The sequence below is a fragment of the Tachyglossus aculeatus genome, chromosome 9 (genome assembly GCF_015852505.1).
Source record: "Tachyglossus aculeatus isolate mTacAcu1 chromosome 9, mTacAcu1.pri, whole genome shotgun sequence".
Lineage (NCBI taxonomy): Eukaryota > Metazoa > Chordata > Mammalia > Monotremata > Tachyglossidae > Tachyglossus > Tachyglossus aculeatus.
Genome location: NC_052074.1, coordinates 33,688,556 through 33,709,596, shown reverse-complemented (window position 1 = coordinate 33,709,596; position 21,041 = coordinate 33,688,556). Strand labels below are relative to the sequence as shown.

The 21,041-nt window shown below is 43.4% G+C and overlaps 1 protein-coding gene and 1 non-coding gene across 3 annotated transcripts in view; one reads left to right on the top strand and one right to left on the bottom strand.

Moving 5' to 3' along the window:
- The window catches only part of LDAH (lipid droplet associated hydrolase), a 209,495-nt gene that overhangs the window by 21,833 nt on the left and 166,621 nt on the right, over positions 1-21,041 (bottom strand). For both annotated transcript variants that reach the window (XM_038751343.1, XM_038751342.1), the window contains exon 6: positions 5,738-5,820. In XM_038751343.1, the coding sequence (XP_038607271.1) occupies positions 5,738-5,820 (83 nt within the window). The remainder of the gene's footprint in view (positions 1-5,737; positions 5,821-21,041) is intronic.
- LOC119932764 lies at positions 443-580 on the top strand. Its single transcript, XR_005452498.1, has one exon. It is a non-coding gene; the product is annotated as a small nucleolar RNA SNORA7 (small nucleolar RNA).

The window sequence follows — 21,041 nt, the reverse complement described above, 5'->3', positions numbered from 1 at the left end:
GGATGTAAGTCAAAGCCCGTGTGTTGAAAAGCTGAAATGCTGTAAATTTCTAAATGCTGGAAGAGTCAGAAGCAACTCTAGTTGAGGACTTACTATATAAGGCTAAATCAATCTATATTACTGTAGCTATTTGCTCTTCCATTTCAGGTTTCCTTATTTTGGCAAGTGGACTGCGATAATGTTGACTCACCATCTGTTAATATTAAATTGCAGCACGCTTCCTCATTTTCATTGTAAAAAAAAAAAGCCATGATAAACTCCCTGTCTCTTTATTTCCAGTTTCATTTAGAAAAAGGAGTTGGTGTTAATTCTAGTGAGAGAACCAAAAGCAACTAGTGTGAGGAATAAGTGAAGAACTTCACTTTGGTGGAGTAGTTGGCATCATTATTCCATTTGTGACTCACCTTGATTTTTCAGATCAACACGGTCTGTAAAAACTTGTCGCCTCTCAGAGTCACATCTGGAGAGTTTCCAGTACTCTACCAGTCTTGACTACGGGAGGGAAAGTCATGCAGAGGCATATCCATTCCAATCCTAGCTTGGGCAGTGGCTAGTGAGTGGATGGCAATCTGCTACAAGTCTAAACTCACCCGTGCCAGACAGCAGCGGCATAGGAGAGAGTCGAGGGTGGAGACGCAAGTTTACTGCACGGAAGGAAGAAATTGTAAACCGCTTCCATATTTTTACCAAAAAAACTCTACGGACACACTACCAGATGATTGCAGATGGAGGTGGGGCGTTCCAGGAGAGATGTGCCCATGGCGTCGCAATGGGTCGCACACGACTCGACAACAACAATAAAAACTTGTACATCCCTTAAATATTTTCTCTAGACTGTACGCTCGTCGTGGGCAGGGAATATTCTACCAATTCTTTTACACTGTACTCTCCCAAGTGCTTAGTACAGTGCTTTGCATGAAGTAAGGACTCAATAAATACAACTCAGTGATTGGCCGATCTTACTGAAATCCTCAAAATGATAGCCGTGATTTAACGGCAAAGATCACTCTATTATACAGTTGATCACAAAACAGTTTTCGGTATTGATTGTAGAAGTTCTGTCCATTCCCATCATTCATTCATTTTCTCCTTAAAAGCTTAGATAAAACATAACAACTGATGGTCTAAATAATTCTCTAACATTGATTAATCAGGGGTATTTACTGAACATTTACTGCATGCAGAGCTCTGTACTAAGCACTTGGGAAAGTACAATACAAGAGAGTTGGTAGATGAACTCCTTGCCTACTAGGAACTTACAGTCTACAGAGGGAGATAGACATTAAAAGAAATTACAGATATGGGACATAGTAATAATAATAATAACTGTTGTTTTTGTTAAGCTCTTACTATGTGCCAGGCACTCTACTAAGCGCTGGGGTGGATACAAGTAAATCGGGTTCGACCCAGTCCCTGTCCCTCATGGAGCTCACATTCTCAATCCCCATTTAACAGATGAGGTAACTGAGGCGCCCAGAGAAGTGAAAGTGACCAAGGCCACACAGCAGACAAGTGATGGAGCTGGGATTAGAACTCATGACCGTCTCACTCCCATGCCCTTACTCTAACTACTATGAATTGCTGCTTTCCCTACTGGACTATAAGGCTGTGTATGTAGGTGCTGTGGGGCTGATGTGAATATAACAAAAGACTTTATCCACACAGAAGGGAGGGCGCATAGGGGAAATGACGGACTAGTTAGAGGAGGCGACTCGGAGGAGACGCGATCCCAGGAAAGCTTAGAAGGTGGGGAAAAGGAGTTTCAGGACATAGGTAAGGGCCAGCAGTGGAGTGGACGAGCTCGAAACATTTTACAGATGAGGTAACTGAGGCGCCCAGAGAAGTGAAAGTGACCAAGGCCACACAACAGACAAATGATGGAGCTGGGATTAGAACTCATGACCGTCTCACTCCCATGCCCTTACTCTAACTACTATGAATTGCTGCTTTCCCTACTGGACTATAAGGCTATGTAGGTAGGTGCTGTGGGGCTGATGTGACTATAACAAAAGACTTTATCCACACAGAAGGGAGGGCGCATAGGGGAAATGACGGACTAGTTAGAGGAGGCGACTCGGAGGAGACGCGATCCCAGGAAAGCTTAGAAGGTGGGGAAAAGGAGTTTCAGGACATAGGTAAGGGCCAGCAGTGGAGTGGACGAGCTCGAAACATTTTACAGATGAGGTAACTGAGGCACAGAGCGGCAAAATGACTTTCCCAAGTTCACACAACACACAAGTGGTGGAGCCAGGATTAGATCTCGGGACCTTCTGTCTCCCAGGGACGTGCTCTATCCACTAGGCCATGCTGCTTCCTCTTAAAGTATCTGCACAACAAACATACCTCTTCTTTCTTTTAAGCTACGTGGCAATTTAGAGCAATTTTATTTTGTTCCCTGCAAATCTGTGACCTTTTTCCCCAGGCTCTATGTGGTAACGTTCAAAGTCCTGAATGGGGGTGAAGCCAAAAGCTCCTTGAAGCCCCCAAGACATCATCAACAGCATGTAAGAATGCATTTGTGGTGTCCTAACCCAACCTAACACAGAGAGTAAGCTGGTCACAGAGGAGGAAAGTGTGGATCAGGCCACGGTGGAAGATCAGCAAACTAAGGTAGCTGGGAGAGAGCGCTTCGAGTGCCTTAAAGCTGATGGTAAGGCTTTTCCGTTTGATGTGAAGGTGGATGGGCAATCACTGGAGGTTCTTGAGGAGTGGGGTAATATGGGTTGAGCTTTTTTTGAAAAGTGATCTAGATAGCAGAGCCAAGTAAGGCCTGGAGAGAGGAGAGACAGGACAGAAGAGGTCTTTAAGGAGGCTGATATAGAAGGCAAGGTGGAATATGAGTGCTTGGACCAGTTTGGTAGCAGTTTGGATGGAGAGAAAGGGGTGGATTCTAGAAAAGAGAAGGTAGAAATGACAGGGTCTTGTGACGCGCTGACTGTAGGGGTTGAATGAGAGAGATGAGTTGAGGAAAATGCCACGGTTATGGGCTTGTGAGACAGGAAGGATGGTGGTACTGTCTACTAGGCTAGGAGAGCCAGCGGTAAGCTAGGGTTTGGGTGGGAAGATGACGAGTTCTGATTTGCCATTTAGTCAGCTCTCCCCATCCTACCCCAACTTAACCAATACACATACCTCATCCCCCCAACACCAAGCTACTCACTGCACCTCTATCTTCCCCTCCAGCCGTAGACCCCTTGCCCAAATCCCACCCCCTGGGCCTGGAACTTTCTTCCCATCCACCCCCCATCTCTCCCCATCCTTAAAGCCCTACCAAAATCACATCTCCTCCAAGAGGCCCTCCCCAGCCCAATTCCCACTTCAACCCCCTCCTACTCATTCTCTCCTCTGCATCAGAGAGAAGCGGCATGGCCTAGTGGCAAGGGCACAGGCTTGGGGGCCAGAGGTCGTGGGTTCTAATCCTGGCTCTGCCATTTGTCTGCTGTGTGACCCTGGGCAAGTCAGTTAACTTCTTTGTGCCTTAATCACCTCATCTGGAAAATGGGAATTAAGACTGTGAGTCCCATGTGGGACGGGGCTGTGTCCAACCTGATTACCTCGTATCTACCCCAGTGTTTGGCACGTAGTACGCACTTAACAATACCATAATAATAATTATTATTATTATCAGCTATCAAATTGGATCCCTACTCATCCAATTTTTACCCCAACCCCACAGTTCTTATATATATGAAGCAGCCTGGCTCTGTGGAAAGAGCACGGGCTTGGGAGCCAGAGGTCATGGGTTCTAATTCCAGCTCTGCCACTTGTCAGCTGTGTGACTTTGGGCAAGTCACTTAACTTCTCTGAGCTTCAGTTCCCTCATCTGTAAAATGGGGATTAAGACTGTGAGTCCCACATGGGACAACCTGATCACCTTGTACCCCCCACAAAGCTTAGAACAGTGCTTTGCACATAGTAAGTGCTTAACAAACGCCATCATTATTATTATATACACATCCATCTGTATTTCAATGTTTGCTTCCCCCTCCAATTTTGCAAACTCCTTGAGGGCAGGGATCACTTCTTGTCAGTCCAGTGTATTGCACCACCCGGAACACTCAGTGCAGCGCTCTGCACATGACAGGGAATCAACAAACGACACTGATACCCCAAGTGAACACAGTTCTGACCATTTAATTTCGTGATGCTGGCGTCGCTAGCCAAAACGGCCATCTTCTACGTTTATATTTGTTTAAGAACAACTATGCCTAAATCTGGATTCAACTTATGACTGAAATATTAATGTCTCTTCTTCCACTTCCTTCAGAACACAACATGCAAGCATGATCCAGAAATAATTTTACTACTTCACAGCACCTGGCACAGGCAGGTGTTAAGATTGGCTTTCAAATCATGATCACATCGACCATTAAGCAGAATGGATTTGTGAAGTGACCCTTTGCCAATCCTGTAATAACTTGGATTAGGGTTTCTGTTTTTATAAACTTCCAACCTTTTTAACAAATTCACTTCTACCATCGATATGCCGGACATCAAACTGAATGCTAACAGATGATTTGTTCTAATTTTCTCATTTCCAGAAATTGCTAGGAATCAAATTTTCTCTAAAATGGCAGCACGTTTGGTCACGGAGAGATCATTTTTTCCCCCCCAGGTAAACTCAAGAGCTTCAATTCTGGCTTCGACTTTTCATTTCCCTGTGAAATGTCACTTTGGAAATACGACGACCCGTGTGAAAACCGGTAAAACAAACCTAAAACTTATAATTTTAAAAGTTCTCCTTCGGCCACAGCATTTTCAACGGGATCTGGTCGAGTTGTGAATTCGCCAGTGGGGAAGAGTTAAGGCAAATCAACTGTGTTCAGACTTTCTAAAATTTCTACCCACTACAGGGTTGGACTGTAATTCAATGAAAGGGGAAGTACCTGTCCCGCACAATCTGTTCAAATTTTGGGCAAGATTCTGCTCGTGCACAGGGAACCTTTCAACTTTAGTACTTTGCCCTCAAGCAGTGTTTGTTTCCAGTTCCTGACAGGAAGGAAACTTGTATGTCAATGAAAAATTCTCTCATGGAGGGAGTCAGTGACAGAAGTGGGAAAAGAACACAGGCACCTCATTCCCGATGCCACACAGAAACTACCGCAGTAACAGTCCCTTTCAACTCATCTTGTCTTTAGGCCGTCGAGTCGTGTCCGACCCATAGCGACGCCATGGACACCTGTCTCCCAGAACGCCCCACCTCCATCTGCAGTCATTCTGGAGTGGATCCATTGAGTTTTCTTGGTAAAAATCCAGAAGTGGTTTACCATTTCTCCTTCCGTGCAGTAAACTTGAGTCTCTGCTCTTGACTCTCTCCCATGCTGTTGCTGCCCAGCATGGGTGAGTTTTGACCTGCAGCAGATTGCCTTCCACTCGCTAGCCACTGCCCAAGCTCGGAATGGAATGGGTCTGCCTCTGCTTGACCCTCCCTCCCGTAGTCAAGGCTGGTGTACATTTGTTTAATTTAATCCAAACCAGGCTATTTTCCTATGCAGAATAAACACTTTATTTGGGGTGGGGAAACACTTTCAAATAAATGATTATGAAGCTACACTTAAGTACTTGGATAATAAACTTTTTAGCAAAACGCTCAGGGCAAAGGAATTCATTCTGCCTTTATCCACACAGCAAGAGAGATGGAAAGGGAACAACAAAACCTACTTTCAGTTTGAAGTACTCTGGCAAAAGCAAAAACAGCATCAGAAGACAACGGAGAATTTCACAAAATTGAGATTACCTTTTTAATATTTTCTTTTATGGTCACGCTGTCTCTCGTCACAACATCCCTCATTTCTTGACTTCCTAGATAGGCAGCATTTGCTACAGGAAAAACAAGTACAAGAAAATGCAATCATTAAGAAGAATTCTAGGGAAAATTACAACGCCTACATTAAACTAGCAAATCATTGCTAGTGAATTCATGCTTCCCCCCCTTCCTTCCACGGGTGATATCTGATGAAGGGTATCAGTGAGGCAGAGAGAGCCATTCACCGTGAATCGGGATGTGGCATCTGAAGTCTATTAAAGAATGTTGTTTTGGAAATTGCTTGGAAGATTCCAATGGAAGAAAAGTGGCTGGGCTAATGGAAAGGGCACGGGCCTAGGAATCAGAGGACACGGGTTCCAATCCCACTCCATTACTGGTCTGCTGTGGACCTTGGGCAAGTCACTTCACTTCTCTGAGCCTCATTTACCTCATCAGTAAATTGGGGATTAAGGGCCTCTGTGGGACAGACACTGAGTCCAACCTGATTAACTCGATCAACCCCAGCGCTTAGAACAGTGCTTGGCACAAAGTAAGCGCTTAACAAACACTATTAAAAAATGGATGGGTAAAATGATCAGAAATAACACTGCAAAAAATCTTACAACCATGTACTTTTAATTATTATCATCATCATCAGTATTTACTGAACTAATAGTTTGCATCTAGCCTAGCACTTAGCAGAGTGCTTTCAAAGATATTGGTAATCATGACAAATATGATTTTTCTCCTGCCAAACCAAAACACCTCCTGGATACATCCACAGACTAAACTGTAGCAGCTTACTGATAACAGAGGGACCTCAAAGGGGCCACGGGTGGAGCGCTATGGTGGGCGGACCATTGTCTTCTCCACTCTGAGCTCTTACTATTGCCTAGGACCACTGCACCAAAAACTGGCCTCCAAACCACCAAAACATACATGTTGTCCGGGGAAAGCCAGGTTTCGGTGATGGTGAGGAGCAGGAATGACTGAGATAGGAACAGGTCATGGATGAAGGGAAGCTTCCCCCCAATGGAGCGGGGGTTCACTCATTCATTCATTCATTCAATCGTATTTATTGAGTGCTTTCTGAGTGCAGAGCACTGTACTAAGCGCACAGACCACACTTGGCTGAAGCTAAATTTTACTTAAAGACAGCTAGGCTGGGCCAAGACACAAGAGGAAAATGAATGGTAAACAGAATTCCCAAACTGGTGAACCCAAATTGGGAGAGAGGAAACATTTAAAGGACACAGTAAAAACAGCCTCAAAGAAGGCTGCATCTCAGCAGGAACCTGGGAGCCGACTGCTGAGGAGAGAAAGGCATGGCGTACTGCAATCAACATTGCAAGCGAAGTTTCAAAAGGATCAAAGGACAAGAAGGCAAAGGCAAAAATAGTTTTAGGCGTTGCACAATTCGAATAGGATATCAAAACAAGGGAAAGGCTTTTAGAGCATATAATGTGGCCAGAGCTGTTGGTCTTGCATTGACCTTCTCTTTCATTCATTCAATTGCATTTATTGAGCACTTACTGTGTGCAGAGCACTGTACTAAGCACTTGGGAAGTAAAAGTTGGCAACATATAGAGACGGTCCCTACGCAACACTGGGCTCACAGTCTAGAAGGACACACATGCTGTCACACACGCTCCCATAGGAGTGTCAGTCAATCATATTTACTGATTCAGTTCAACACATTCAACACATATTCCATCTGTCACCAAATCCTGGCGGTCCCATCTTCATGACATAGCTAAAATCTGCCCTTTCCTCTCCATCCAAACTGCTACCACGTTTAATACAATCACTCAACCTCTCCCGCCTAGATTACCGCATCAGCCTCCTTGCTAATCTTCCGACCTCTTGTCTCTCCCCACTTCAGTCCATACTTCACTCTGCTGCCCAGCTCATCTTTTACAAAAGCATTCAGGACATGTCACCCCCACCCCCCCAAAAATCTCCAGTGGTTGCCCAGCCACCTCCGTATCAAACAAAAACTCCTCACCATTGACTTTAAGGCACTCCATCGCCTTGCCCCCTCCTATGTCACCTTGCTTCTCTCCTTCTACAACCCAGTTTACACATTTCGCTCCTCTAGTACTAACCTTCTCACTCTGCCCCAATCTCACCTGTCTCACTGCTGACTCACGGCCCACATCCTGCCTCTTCAAATCCGACAGACAATTATTCCCCCAGCTTCAAAGCCTTACTGAAGGCACATCTCCTCCACGAGACCTTCCCAGACTAAGCCTCGCTTTTCCTCACCTTTCACTCCATCTGCATCACCCTGACTTGCTCCCTTTGCTCTCCTCCCAAACCCAGCCCCACAACACTTATGTATATATCTGTAATTTGATTTGTATGTATTGATGTCTGTCTCCCCCTGTCTGGACTGTGAGCTTGTTCTGGGCAGGTAATGTCACTGTTTATTGTTGTATTTTCCCAAGCACTTAGTATAGTGCTCAGCACACAATAAGCGCTTAATAAATATGATTGAATGAATGAATGAATTTATTGAGTGCTTAGTATGTGCAGAGCACTGTACTAAGCACTTGGGAGGGTACAAAGCACCCAATCTCCTTTTCCCACTCCTACCTTACCACACTGCTCTCCAGCCCGCTCACTTCACTCCGCTAATGCCAACCTATTCACTGTACTCCGACTTCGTCTATCTCACGGCTAATCCCCCGCCCATGTCCTGCCTCTAGGCCTTCCTTCTGTCTCCCTTCATACATGACAGACAATCACTATCTGTACCTTTGAAGCCTTATTAAATTGACATCTCCTTTAAGAGATGTCTACTAAGCTCTCGTTTCCTCTACTTCTTTTCTCCTCCGCTTCGCTCTTGCACTTGGATTTGTACCCTTTATTCACCTGACCCTCATCCCCAGAGCAATTATGTACAAATCCATAATTGACTTTAATGTCTGACTCCCTTTCCAGGTTATAAACCCCTTGTGGGCAGGGGACGTGCTTAACTACTCTACTACACTATGCTCTCCCAAATGCTTAGTAAATTGCTCTGTACATAGTAAGGGCTCAATAAATATGATTTACTGATTGACTGACTGAAATGTTAATAATGATTATAATAATAATAATAATTGTGGTATTTCTTAAGTGCTTACTGTGTGTCAGGGATCTTACTAAGCGCTGGGGTGGATACAGGCAAATCAGGTTGGGCACAGTCCCTGTCCCACACAGGGTTCAAAGACTCAATCCTTATTTTACAGATGAGGGAACTGAAGCACAGAGAAGTTAACTGACTTGCCCAAGGTGACAGAGCAGCCAAGTGGTGGAGCCGGGATTAGAACTCATGACTTTCTTACTCCTATGGGATTAGAACTCACGACCTACTATCCACTACACCATGCTGCTTCTCTCCCTCCTCCTCTCCCCCGGCCCTGGTCGTGAAAATCCAGTTGGGTGGGAGAGAAAATAATCATAGGGAAAGATGGGATTCAACATCCACAGCCAACAGTCCGTTGAATTTCAAATCGACAACTCCATTTCCAAACTTTACTTTCCCACTCATATTTCCGGTTGTCTCGGGACATTTCCTCCTATATTTCTGTTCTTCAACTTAAATTTTACACACCCTTTCCTTCACTCTAACTTTCCTATCCCTGTCAACGTATTCTCACACTGTAAACCCTGAAGTCATTTCAGATGATCTGTTTTTATGGCCCACGTACAATCTAACATCAAGTCTTGCCAATTCTGCCTAAGTAATGCTTCACAGATCCCACCATTTTGCTCCACTCCAGTGGCCACATACCTAGTACAAGGCTCTAAGTACCTCCTAAATGGATTGCTGCAAGAACCTATTCACTGACCTTCTTACCTCTGGCCACTCCTCTGACACATCACCAAGAGGCATGTGCCTAGAGTATCTATCTCATTCAAACAATAGTATTTAATAATATTTAATTGCGACTAAATGCTTAAGAAAGGCCAACGAAATAGCAGGCATGCTCCCTGCCCCAGAAGAGTTTACAATCCAGAGGGATAAAAAGATGCTAAAATCAATACAGATAGGAGGAAGTGATGGAGTTTAAAGATATGTGTGTAAGTGCTACAGCGGTGTGGAAATGCTGTGGGGATACAAAGTGGGGAGATTAGACGCTAATTGGGGATTCATGATCCGTTCAGAGCTCGTCATGATAATCCATTCTTCAAAAGTGGCTGCCTTTAGCTGTCCCTCATCAAATAAAACCCGGGCACGTAGGCTTCACGACTATCCAACCAAACAGCCCCCATTTACCTAACTGTTCTGTTCTCCATCGTCCATTCTGTTATCTTTTGTGTGGGTGAAGATTTGGTGATTGAGCATACAATTGGAAAAGCAATGTTTTCAAGAGCTACTGGCGTGCCTGTGCAGTGGTTGCTTCTGCCGTGGTGAAATCAGTTAATCATTAAAGGTAGTTTTTTGAGTGGTCAACACGGAGCTGAGCAGTTCAGGGAGAATAACAATAACAAGACATGTATTCCCTGCCACCAAGGAGTAAATGAAGTAAAAGTGAGTAGGCCTCTGAAATGAATATTTTAAGAAAGGACCAAAGTTGAACAAAATAAAAGAATCCTGAACTGGCATTAAACGATTCGTATTTGTACTTATATCCATGGCTCCACTTAAATCCACTCCTCTTTAATATATGTCCTTAGAAGTCCAACCCTTGTTCATCTGAGTTGCCATACTATAACACATGATGAGTAAGGCAGGGCCATAAACATAAAAGACTTAACAAATATTATTAGATGATGACAGCAGAAAAATCATAAAACTAATTCAGCAACACAAACTTAATAAAAATCATTTTAATCTTAGCAATAATAAACAAAGTAACAAGGAAGCAACACAGCTTTCTTCACCTTCCAACATTACCAAGAAAATTAAGGCTATAAAAAGTTGGGCACACAGGGTCACATTTTTCAGATTTCCTTTTCCCAATCTGTTAATTCCAAATGTTTTAAAAAATAATATCCGCTTCACTCTTCTGTACTCACTTGCTGGAGACTCATGTAGGAAAAATGTCTTATAAAATATAAAAGGTTTCATCTAAAGATACTTGTCATGGCAAAGCACATGTTTTCCTACCGGAATCCTTGTTTTCTGTTCCCTCTCTCCTTGATGCCAAGTTGGATTTCTGCATACTAACAATTTTTTTTTTTTTTAAATCAGCCATAAAGTTCAGGAAAAGTACATCTCCAACACTCGCTTGTATTGTCCTCTCTTAACCCTGACATTTCCTGGCAACTAAGTCCTTTCCTTCCTAAAACGTTGTCCTGTTTATTTGCTGATGGAAAGCCGACCCTCTTTTAAATCAATAAATAGGGAAATGCCAGGTACAGTTCATCTACGTTTCTCTTGTGCTTCAGCAGAATTACACATTGGAGTTGCCAGTCTGATTGGTCAAGGTGCTTTTCAAAGAGGTCCGACAAACCTTACCGTCTCTCTAAGTCCCATCTCACTCAAGCAATGATATTTATTGAGCGCTTCCTGTGTGCAGAGCTCTGTACTAAGCGCTTGGGAGAGTATAATATAACAGAGTTGGTATATACGTTTCTGGCCCACAGAGAGCTTACAATCTTTGGGTTCTTTAACAAGAGATACATGTGGTGAGATTTAGGTAACTGATGAAATGATGATCTTCCTACTCTTTAGAACTCTAGGCTGCTGATTTTTTTTAATGAAAACCACATAATGCCATTTTTTGTTTTCTTTTTTTGGCAATTTTGGGTCTTTCCCAGGCAAAAGCCTATAAGAAAACATCCTACCAAGGTTAGGTTCTGAGTTACACAGATTGAATAACAAGTTTGGTTGGTGTGTAGATGTGGATATATCCAGTTGATCAAATTATGTGCTCGTGGAAAAGACTCACCATTCTCATCATGAATTAAAGGCTGGGCAAGCAACACAATCCACTCGGGCAAACTAGGATCAAGAGTGGTGCCTTGCAAGAAACCCTGAGAAGCAGGTTGGTCTAGGGGAAAGAACAAGAACCTGGGAGTTGGAGGATCTGGCCTGCTGTGTGACCGACAATTTAGTAAAATAAGTCACTTTACTTTTCTGTGTTTCTGTTTCCTCAGGTGTAAAATGGGGATTCAGTACCTGTTCTCCCTCCCACTTAGATGGTGAGCCTAATGAGACACAGGGACTGTATCCAACCTGATTATCTTGTATCTACCCTGGCACTTAGTACAGTACTTGGCACATAGTAAGTGCTTAAGAAAAAATACAATTAATAACAATGGCATTATTAAGCGCTTACTATGTGCAAAGCACTGTTCTAAGCACTGGAGAGGTTACAAGATGATCAGGTTGTCCCACGGTGGGGGGGGGGGGGGGGGTCACAGTCTTCATCCCCATTTTACAGACGAGGTAACTGAGGCCCAGAGAAGTTAAGTGGTTTGCCCAAAGTCACACAGGTAATTGGCAGAGCAGGGATTTGAACCCATGACCTCTGACTCCAAAGCCCGTGCTCTTTCCCACTGAGCCACGCTGCTTCTCTAATTGTTATCATTATCCAGCTCTAGCTTTGTTCTGAGAATGGAACATGTTATATTGTAGTCTCCCAAGCACTTACTACAGTGCTCTGCACACAGAAAGGGCTTAATACCATTTATTGATTGAATATGTACATTTGCTCATATGAATAGAAAAGGTTTGGAAGAGGATATCCCTAACAGTTTCCACTTAAAGGGATGAGGCAAATTAAAAATCACAAGGTGAGGAAGAATCAAATAAGCTATTTCCCTTTAGAATATCCGCATTGTAAATAGATTTTAGAAATCAAAATATTTAAAACAATTTACGATTTGGAAATTAATTGTTTAGTCAAACAGCACTAACTGAGTGCTCACAGTTACAGAGGTGCTGCAATACAACATTTGTACAAAGCTACACGGTAAGCTACACTATCTCTTTCATTAATTGTTTGAGTTTGGATGACAAACAGGAACAGTAAAAATCAGCAGCACTGTTGTTATCCGAAAACAAAAAGAAATCCTTGACATAAAAACAATTCAGAATTGTCACTGAATATATCAGAAAAGTGAAGGCTTCTTCTGGAAAAGTTGAGTTTGGAGTAAATAGCCTAGGGATTGATTTAAAAATGTTTTTTGGGGGGCATTTGTTAAGCACTTACCATGTTCCAGGCATTGGAACTATACTAAGATAATCAGGTTGGACGCAGTCCCTGTCCCATATGGGGCTCACAGTCTTAATCGCCACGATAAGGTAACTGAGGCCCAGTGAAGTGACTCGTCCAGGGTCACACAACAGACAAGTGGCGGAGCCGGGATTAGAACCCAGGACCTTCTGATTCCCAGGCCTGTGCTCTATCCATCAGGCTATGCTGCTTCATTGTCTTCACTTGTCACCTATCGTTTGCTGTCCTTTGGACTGCCACAGTGCCCTGTGCTCTTGTCCCCAGCTCTTCCCTTTTAAGTGCTCACCAATCTACGATCTGGACGGTTGCTCAGCGACAGGCATCCAAAGTGTCCCGGGGGATTGTCAGAGAGGCAGAGACAGCCCCTCCCACCGGGGGAAGACCCCCGAGAAGTCCAGCAGCGAACGGAGAATTCGCTCCCACTGCCTTCCGTGGGTCGCGGAGACAGGGATTCCGGGGAGCTGGTTGTGGCGGGCTGCTCTTACGGCAGAAGCAGGGGTCTTTCTCGCGCCCTTCACCTGCTGAGGTTGCCACCGTGGTTGGCAGAGATGGGGAGGGGGAGTTTTAAACCTCCTGAACTCCTCTTCCTTCAAATTAATTAGAGAAGCAGAGTGGTCTAGGGGAAAGAGCAAAGGCTGGGAGTCGGAAGTCTATGGATACAACCAACCAACACAAACACAGTTTCAAGGAACATAACAGGGTTTTATGTGGGGTATGTTTGTACACTGACATTTCATCTAGGAAATTTGACCACCTCTACCAAGTCTTAATCTTTTTACATTAGTCTTTTTTTCCAGGTTTCCCTTCCCAAGCAAAATTTCTGGAAAATATTACAATCTTCACATTCCTGAAACTCCTACTTCCCCTTCGCTTTGGCAGTACGCATCGAGACTTACACTAATACAGCTGCTCTCAAAAAGCAGCAGCATGGCCTAGTGGAAAGAGCAAGGGCCTGGAAATCAAAGGACCTGGATTCTAATCCCGGCTCCGTCACCCGTCTGCTGTGTGACCTTGAGCAAGCCATAGGCATGTCGTTTGTTTTATCTCTTTTTACCTCTCCTTCCTGCCACTCTCCATTGCTCCAGCCTGCTTCCCGCTTTTTCTTCCAGAGGCAGTTAGGTTACTCAGACGCAGAAAAGGCAAGTTAGCATTTTCATGGATTTTCAAAGATTATTTCAAACTCAAGTTTAGGAATTTGTCCAGGGCTATGGAACAGTAAAGCCCTCAAATTGCTGATTCCACCACCCGCGTTGTGACCTCCATTCCAGGAGAAACAGCAGGTGCGCCTGCCCTCCAATAATTCACATTACTTAAGGTTTTCTCCCTGGCCCTTGCCTCACAACTTGATATAGAGGTAGATCATTACCCTTGACTTATAACCGTTCCATCAGTTTACTTCACTCTGCTGCTTGGATCAGTTTTTAAAACTACATTTTGCTCATTTCCCCATTCCTCAAAAACCTTTCAGAAACTCCTGACCATCTGCTTTAAAGGCGTTCCGCCTGCTCTCTCTTACTTATCCACTGTCTTACAATAATAATAATAATAATGATGACAACAACAGTGATTGCGGTATTTAAGTACTTACTCTGTGCTAAGCACTGCTGGGGCAGGCACAAGATAATAAAGATGGACACAGTCCCTGCCCCACATGGGGCTCATAGTCTAAGATGTGGGGAGAATAGGCATCGAATCACATCGGACAGAGGGGGAAACTGAGGCACAGACGTTACGTGACTGTCCCACAGTCACACGGCATGCAAGAAGCAGAGTCAGGATTCGAACCCAGGTCTTCTGACTCCCAGTCCCGTGCTCTTTCTGCCAGGCCACACTGCTTCTCCCACTTCAACTCAGCTCTCAGTCTTCATTTCTCCCAAACTCCCCTTCTCACTGTGCCCTTCTGAAATGCCACCTCCTCCTAGACCATTTCCTCAAATCATTTTTCTCCCCCCTGGTTATATGCCCCCTCAGTACTTTTGCTCTATTTAAGCAAATATCGATTTACATACTCTACTATAGAAGCAGCTACTCACACACACTCCATCTTTCCACTTTCCGCGTCCTACTTCCTGTAAATGGTTCTGGCTCTGTCTCCCTCATTTGACTGTAAACTCCTGGAGGCCAGGATCAGGTCTGCTAAGTAGACTATCCCGTCTATCTCACGGCCAACCTCTCACCCACATCCTTCCTCTGGCCTGGAACGCCCTCCCTCTTCATATCCGACAGACAACTACTCTCCCCACTTCGAAGCCTTCTTGAAGGCACATCTCCTCCAAGAGGCCTTCCCTGACTAAGCCCCCCACCCTGCCCCTTCTTCTCCCCCTCCTCTCAACATCGCCCTGACTTGCTCCTTTTATTCATCCCCCAACCCAGCCCCACAGCACTTATGTATGTATCTGTAAGTTATTTATATTACTGTCTGTTTCCCCCTTTACACTGTAACCTCATTGTGGGCAGGAAATGTGTCTATTGTTTATACTGTCTTCTCCCAAATGGTTAGTACAGTAAGCACTCAATAAATATGACTGACTCACTGCCTACCATACTCTCCTACGCACTGTCTTCACGCACAGTCTGGTCCTGAAGAGGTGTTTTACTCTTTGGCCCCCATGCGCATCTTGTAACGCATTCCGAAGCAACACAGTACGTGCTCAAGAAATACTCCTGGTTGATTTCCAATCGTGTGATTTCACATGGCAGTATCTGCATCGAAGCCAACTGCTTATTTTCCAGGTTTTCAACGGCAGTGCACCCAACAGTCCTTCAGATTTCAGATTTCTGTTCATCATGGTGGAGTAACAAACCCCTCCCGTTGAATTCTGAAGCTAGGATAATGGCTACAAAAGTTCAGAGGCAACTCAGGAGCCATCTATGAAATTTTCTGCATACCTCGTAAGGGCCAATGACTGCTTTTAGTAGTTGGTGGCAAGCCTGTCTTTGTTGAGTTACTGCGCTCTGTCCCTTTCCATCTTCCTCCCTGTTGGGTGCCGCTATCACTGCTTACAGTTATGTGGTACAAAAATCAGCTTCTATTTCTCCCTCAAAAACCCTTCCTCCCAGGCCTTAGAGCTCTTAGTTGACAGTGTTCATTTTCACCGATAACTGAAATGATAAAATACAAACTCCTTGCTGAAAGGGAAGGTGCCACTTGCTTGTTTGATACTTCCCAAACACATAATAAAGTGAAATTGAGTCCACTGAGTGCTCAATAAATATCACTACTACAAACCCGAAGCCACACATCTCACAAGGTTTTGATTTTAAGCTGCTGGTGAGACTGAATTGTGGTTTTTTTTCCAGAGAATCTCAGATTTTGAGGCATGAAAAGTATTCTCTGAGATGGGAAACACAAACCTACATTATTTTGGAAATCATGATTTGCCCTAATTTCAAATTTGTCTAAATTAATCACCAGTTATGTGCAGCATCATATGTATGTAAGTTGACTATCCAGGTCAAATTGAAATCAATCAATCAATCAATCAATCGTATTTATTGAGCGCTTACTATGTGCAGAGCACTGTACTAAGCGCTTGGGAAGTACAGATTGGCATCACATAGAGACAGTCCCTACCCAACAGTGGGCTAACAGTCTAAAAGGGGGAGACGGAGAACAGAACCAAACATACCAACAAAATAAAATAAGTAGGATAGAAATGTACAAGTAAAATAAATAAATAAATAAATAAATAGAGTAATAAATATGTACAACCATATATACATATATACAGGTGCTGTGGGGAAGGGAAGGAGGTAAGACGGGAGGATGGAGAGGGGGACGAGGGGGAGAGGAAAGAAGGGGCTCAGTCTGGGAAGGCCTCCTGGAGGAGGTGAGCTCTCAGCAGGGCCTTGAAGGGAGGAAGAGAGCTAGCTTGGCGGATGGGCAGAGGGAGGGCATTCCAGGCCCGGGGGATGACGTGGGCCGGGGGTCGATGGCGGGACAGGCGAGAGCGAGGTACAGTGAGGAGATTAGTGGTGGAGGAGCGGAGGGTGCGGAGGGTTACAGAAATGATCTGTAAGGAGTGGTTTTAAAGTTTTGAAAGTGCATCTTCCTCTGGGAACGTGCTTTCAGGTGACCCCCTTATTCGAGCAGTAATTTGCCCATCTTTTGTAAAGTTTCTTCAGATGAGTGCAACACCAGTTTCCTTTCCACCCAACAAAGTTAAGCTCTGTCTTTCCTCAGAGAAGTTCAAAACACAGTAGTAAGAAATAACAATACCAAACAGGAGTGTAATTTCCTAAGGGGAAGAAATTTTCTATCAGTACTGGCCAAGAGCATTCTCATTTAGTGTTTAAATCTCCTAACTGAACAAGTCACTTAGTATGAGGGCAGACCGAAGCAAGGACATGAAAAAACATACTGCGTTCGGAAAATGTTAAATGTTTGCTTTGGCATGGTGACCAGTTGACATGCTGCTTGAAATCAAAATATTTTAACTAGTGTGGAATAAAGAACATATCCTTGGTATTTATCATATCAACTTCTAAAATCTGCTCAATAGTGAAAGTTCCAGCTTAACCTAAACCAACACAGTAAGCCTAGCGGTGCAGATTCTATACAGAGCAATGGTTGGCGGCAAGGATTAGAAAAATGTTATTTAACAATAATATGCCTATACTTTCATGAGCACTACCCACCGAAACCCCCCACTCAGCATTCTTATTGTTTCCATGAAAATAGAGGGATAAGTGAAAGAGCAACACATCATCTCAAAACTAAAAGAAATATAGTTCCAATCAATCGGTGGTATTTATTGAGCACTTACTGTGGGCAGAGCACTGTACTAAGCACTTGGGAGAATACAATATAAAGGAATTGGAAGACAAGTTCCCTGCCCTCAATGCGCTTTCAGTCTAGATGGAGAGACAATATAAATTACAGATGTTTACATAAGTGCTGTGGGGCTGAGGGAGGGGTGAATGAACAGAGAAAATCCAAGTTTCCTATAGGAAATGCAGTAAACATGCACTATATGCTTTCCCAGGCTTCATAAAAGTGACCAAAATAATATTAGTATACATTTAAAAAGATTATAAATGCACTCAATTTAACTAACCTATATGTTCAAATAACAAAGCTGAGATGTACCATTACTAAAAGATTATGATAAATTTAAATAATAAGTGTTATCATATTCACACATAAAAGACACCATAATTGTCCCCCATTCATGATGCCACTTAAACCAAAAACTTTGCATCCATCAATTTTTGCCTGTTGGCACACATTTACATTTCTAATTGATCGTGCAATTATACTTATTGAGATTTATAACTGTTCGATCAATTTATTTGATCCTGAGAACGCACTGACGTGGTGTTCATAACCATAAGTGTATTTATTGAGTGCTTAAGGTGTGCAAAGCACTGTACTAAGCATTTGGGAGAGCACTATACAACAATAAACAGTCACAATCCCTAAATTCACCTGTATCTACCACAATGCTTAGAACAGTGCTTGACATAATAATGATGGTATTTGTTAAGTGCTTACTATGTGCAAAGCACTGTTCTAAGTGCTGATGGAGTAAGCACTTAATATTATAATATGACTACTTCATCTCCCCAACCTATTTTCCCACCACTTCAACCTCACCTAATTTATGTTCTTTCACACACCCTTCTCTGGAGAACTTATGAACATCTCTTTATAATTTAATTCTTTCCCCAGTCTGTAATGCATTTCAGCGTCTGTCTCCCCCACTAGATTATAAGGTCCTTGAAAGCATGTATCATATTTATTAAATCTATTATATGCTCCTTAGCATCTAGTACAGTGCTCTGCACAGAGTAAGTGCTCAGATGATGACTGAATAGTTCTGGAGCAGTCACAATGCCTGATAATAAAGAAATATACTGCAGAGAAGTCTTCTGGAATGAATGCAGAGGCTCTGACTTGAGGGAGCCTTTAGATTCTTTGTGGTTTGAATTTGTCAGGGGTCCACAAGACTGCAATCTATCAATCGATGGTATTTACTGATTGCTTACTGTGTGCAGAGCACTGTACTAAGAGCCTAGGAGAGTAGCATATAATAGAGTGGGTAGCTACGATCCCAGACAACAAGGAGTTTACAGCCTAGAGGGAGAAACAGACATTAAAATAAATTACAGATGGGAGAACATAGGAGAGTGTAAGTTCATGTACATATGTGTTGCGGGGTAGGAGGTGGGGTGAATTTTAAGTGCTTAAGTGGAACAGACCCAAGTGCACAGGTGATGCAGAAGGGGTGGGAGAAATGAGGGCTTAGTTAGGGAATTATTCCAGACTATTTCTGCGCTATTCCTCTTTTCAAAAACCATCCAAGGCTACCTGTTTCTCACTGCATCATCCAGAAACATTGGCCCACTGCATTTACGGTTCTCTCCTACCTTTCTCTTTCTGACCTATAATCCCTTATATTTGTAAAAGATTTGACTTTCTTGTTCATTTAAGCTCTAGAGAGCATTTCTGTCCCTCTCCCCCCACCAGACACAGATACAGTTTTCCTTTGGCTGTGGGGGTAGAATGGAATCACTTGATTTGGGGGCTCAGACCTTTCTTTTTCTGGGGCTGGACAGGGGCCTGAGAGGTATGCGTGGTCAGGGAGGGGGGAAAGGGGATATTAGCCCTGAGAGTCCTCCATTTGGGATGCCCAGGGTGGCAGATAAGTCATTCTGGGCCAGGGACCAGGAACTGAGAGAAGGTAGATCACTAAATCCTGTTGGACCCACCTTCCCAATATCGATATGATCCGTCATTTCCTCTGCATCCAGACTGCTACTGCGTTAATACAATCACTCATCCTATTCCTCCTGGATTACGGCATCAGCCTCCTTGCTGACCTCCCAGCCTCCTGTCTCTCCCCACTCTAGTCCATACTTCACTCGGCTGCCCAGATCATTTTTCTACAGAAATATTTAGGACATGTCACCCCGCTCCTCAAAAAACTCCAGTGGTTGCCCAACCAACGAATGGGCAGGGAACATGTCTGCTAATTCTGTGCTCTCCCAACTGCTTAGTAAAGCTGCTCTGCACATAGAAAGTGCTCAATAACTACGACTGATGATGATGATGATGACATGGATGGCTGAAGCTGGTTCTGCTTAGCATTTATGTGCACAACAATTTATTCATCATCTATCAAATTGTAAGTGCTTTGAAGATGTGCTTTACTTCTGTTCTATTTTCCCAAGCCCTAAGACAATGATTTGTATTCAGTACACACACAACAAATACCAGTGATGGATGGGTTGACTACCATTTGCATCTAGGGTCCTACACTTGTAGCTATTCTATGCTTGCAATTTGTGTCGGATAACTTCCCTGCTAGACTGTAAATACCTCCAGGGCAGAATTGTTTTCACTTACATTGTTTGCGCCCAACCTCATGTTCTGAACAGTATAAAGTGCTCCATAAATACTGGTAATAATGAGGACATTAAATATATATATATATATAGATACCTCTATCTATATATATTGGCTGAAGTGGTACTGCCTGTTTCCTGAAGGTTCATATTTTCAAGAGCATGATGACATTTCATTTGAATTGTTTTAACAAACAGATCTTAAAGATGAAGATTTGGACCATTAAAAGATTGTAGGTAGTGATGTAAAGCTTTCCATAATTTTTACACCAACATAAATCAATTAATCAACATCTTCAATATAAAGACGACCATTTTAATATCACACTTAGTTCTGCTATAATGCATGTTTCACTGTGCACTGAAGAGGAAGAAAATTTAAATCCCACTCTTGAAGCTGGGAATGTTACCACTGGCTGTACTGAAAACCTAGCTCTACTCTGGGTGCAGATAGGGAGGGCACTATTCCATATCATCTGAAAGCCAATGATTTACTGTGTGAATTAGACAAATGAACTAATTTCCTTGAACCTCAATTTTTAGGCTTGAAGTCTTGGGAGAACGCAATAAAAGCAGAAGATGTGATCTCTACCCTAAATGTGGTTCCATTTTCTCCACAAATTAATTACAAAGAATGGGAGCAGGAGTAAGGAAAAGGTGCCACTGGGAATAGCTAAAAAATTGTGCATTTAGGCTAGAATGTTAATAGTGAGTCTGTGAAGGTTTGTCTGCAAAGCGCGCCTACTTAGATTCAGCATACCTTGGTGTCAGAAGAA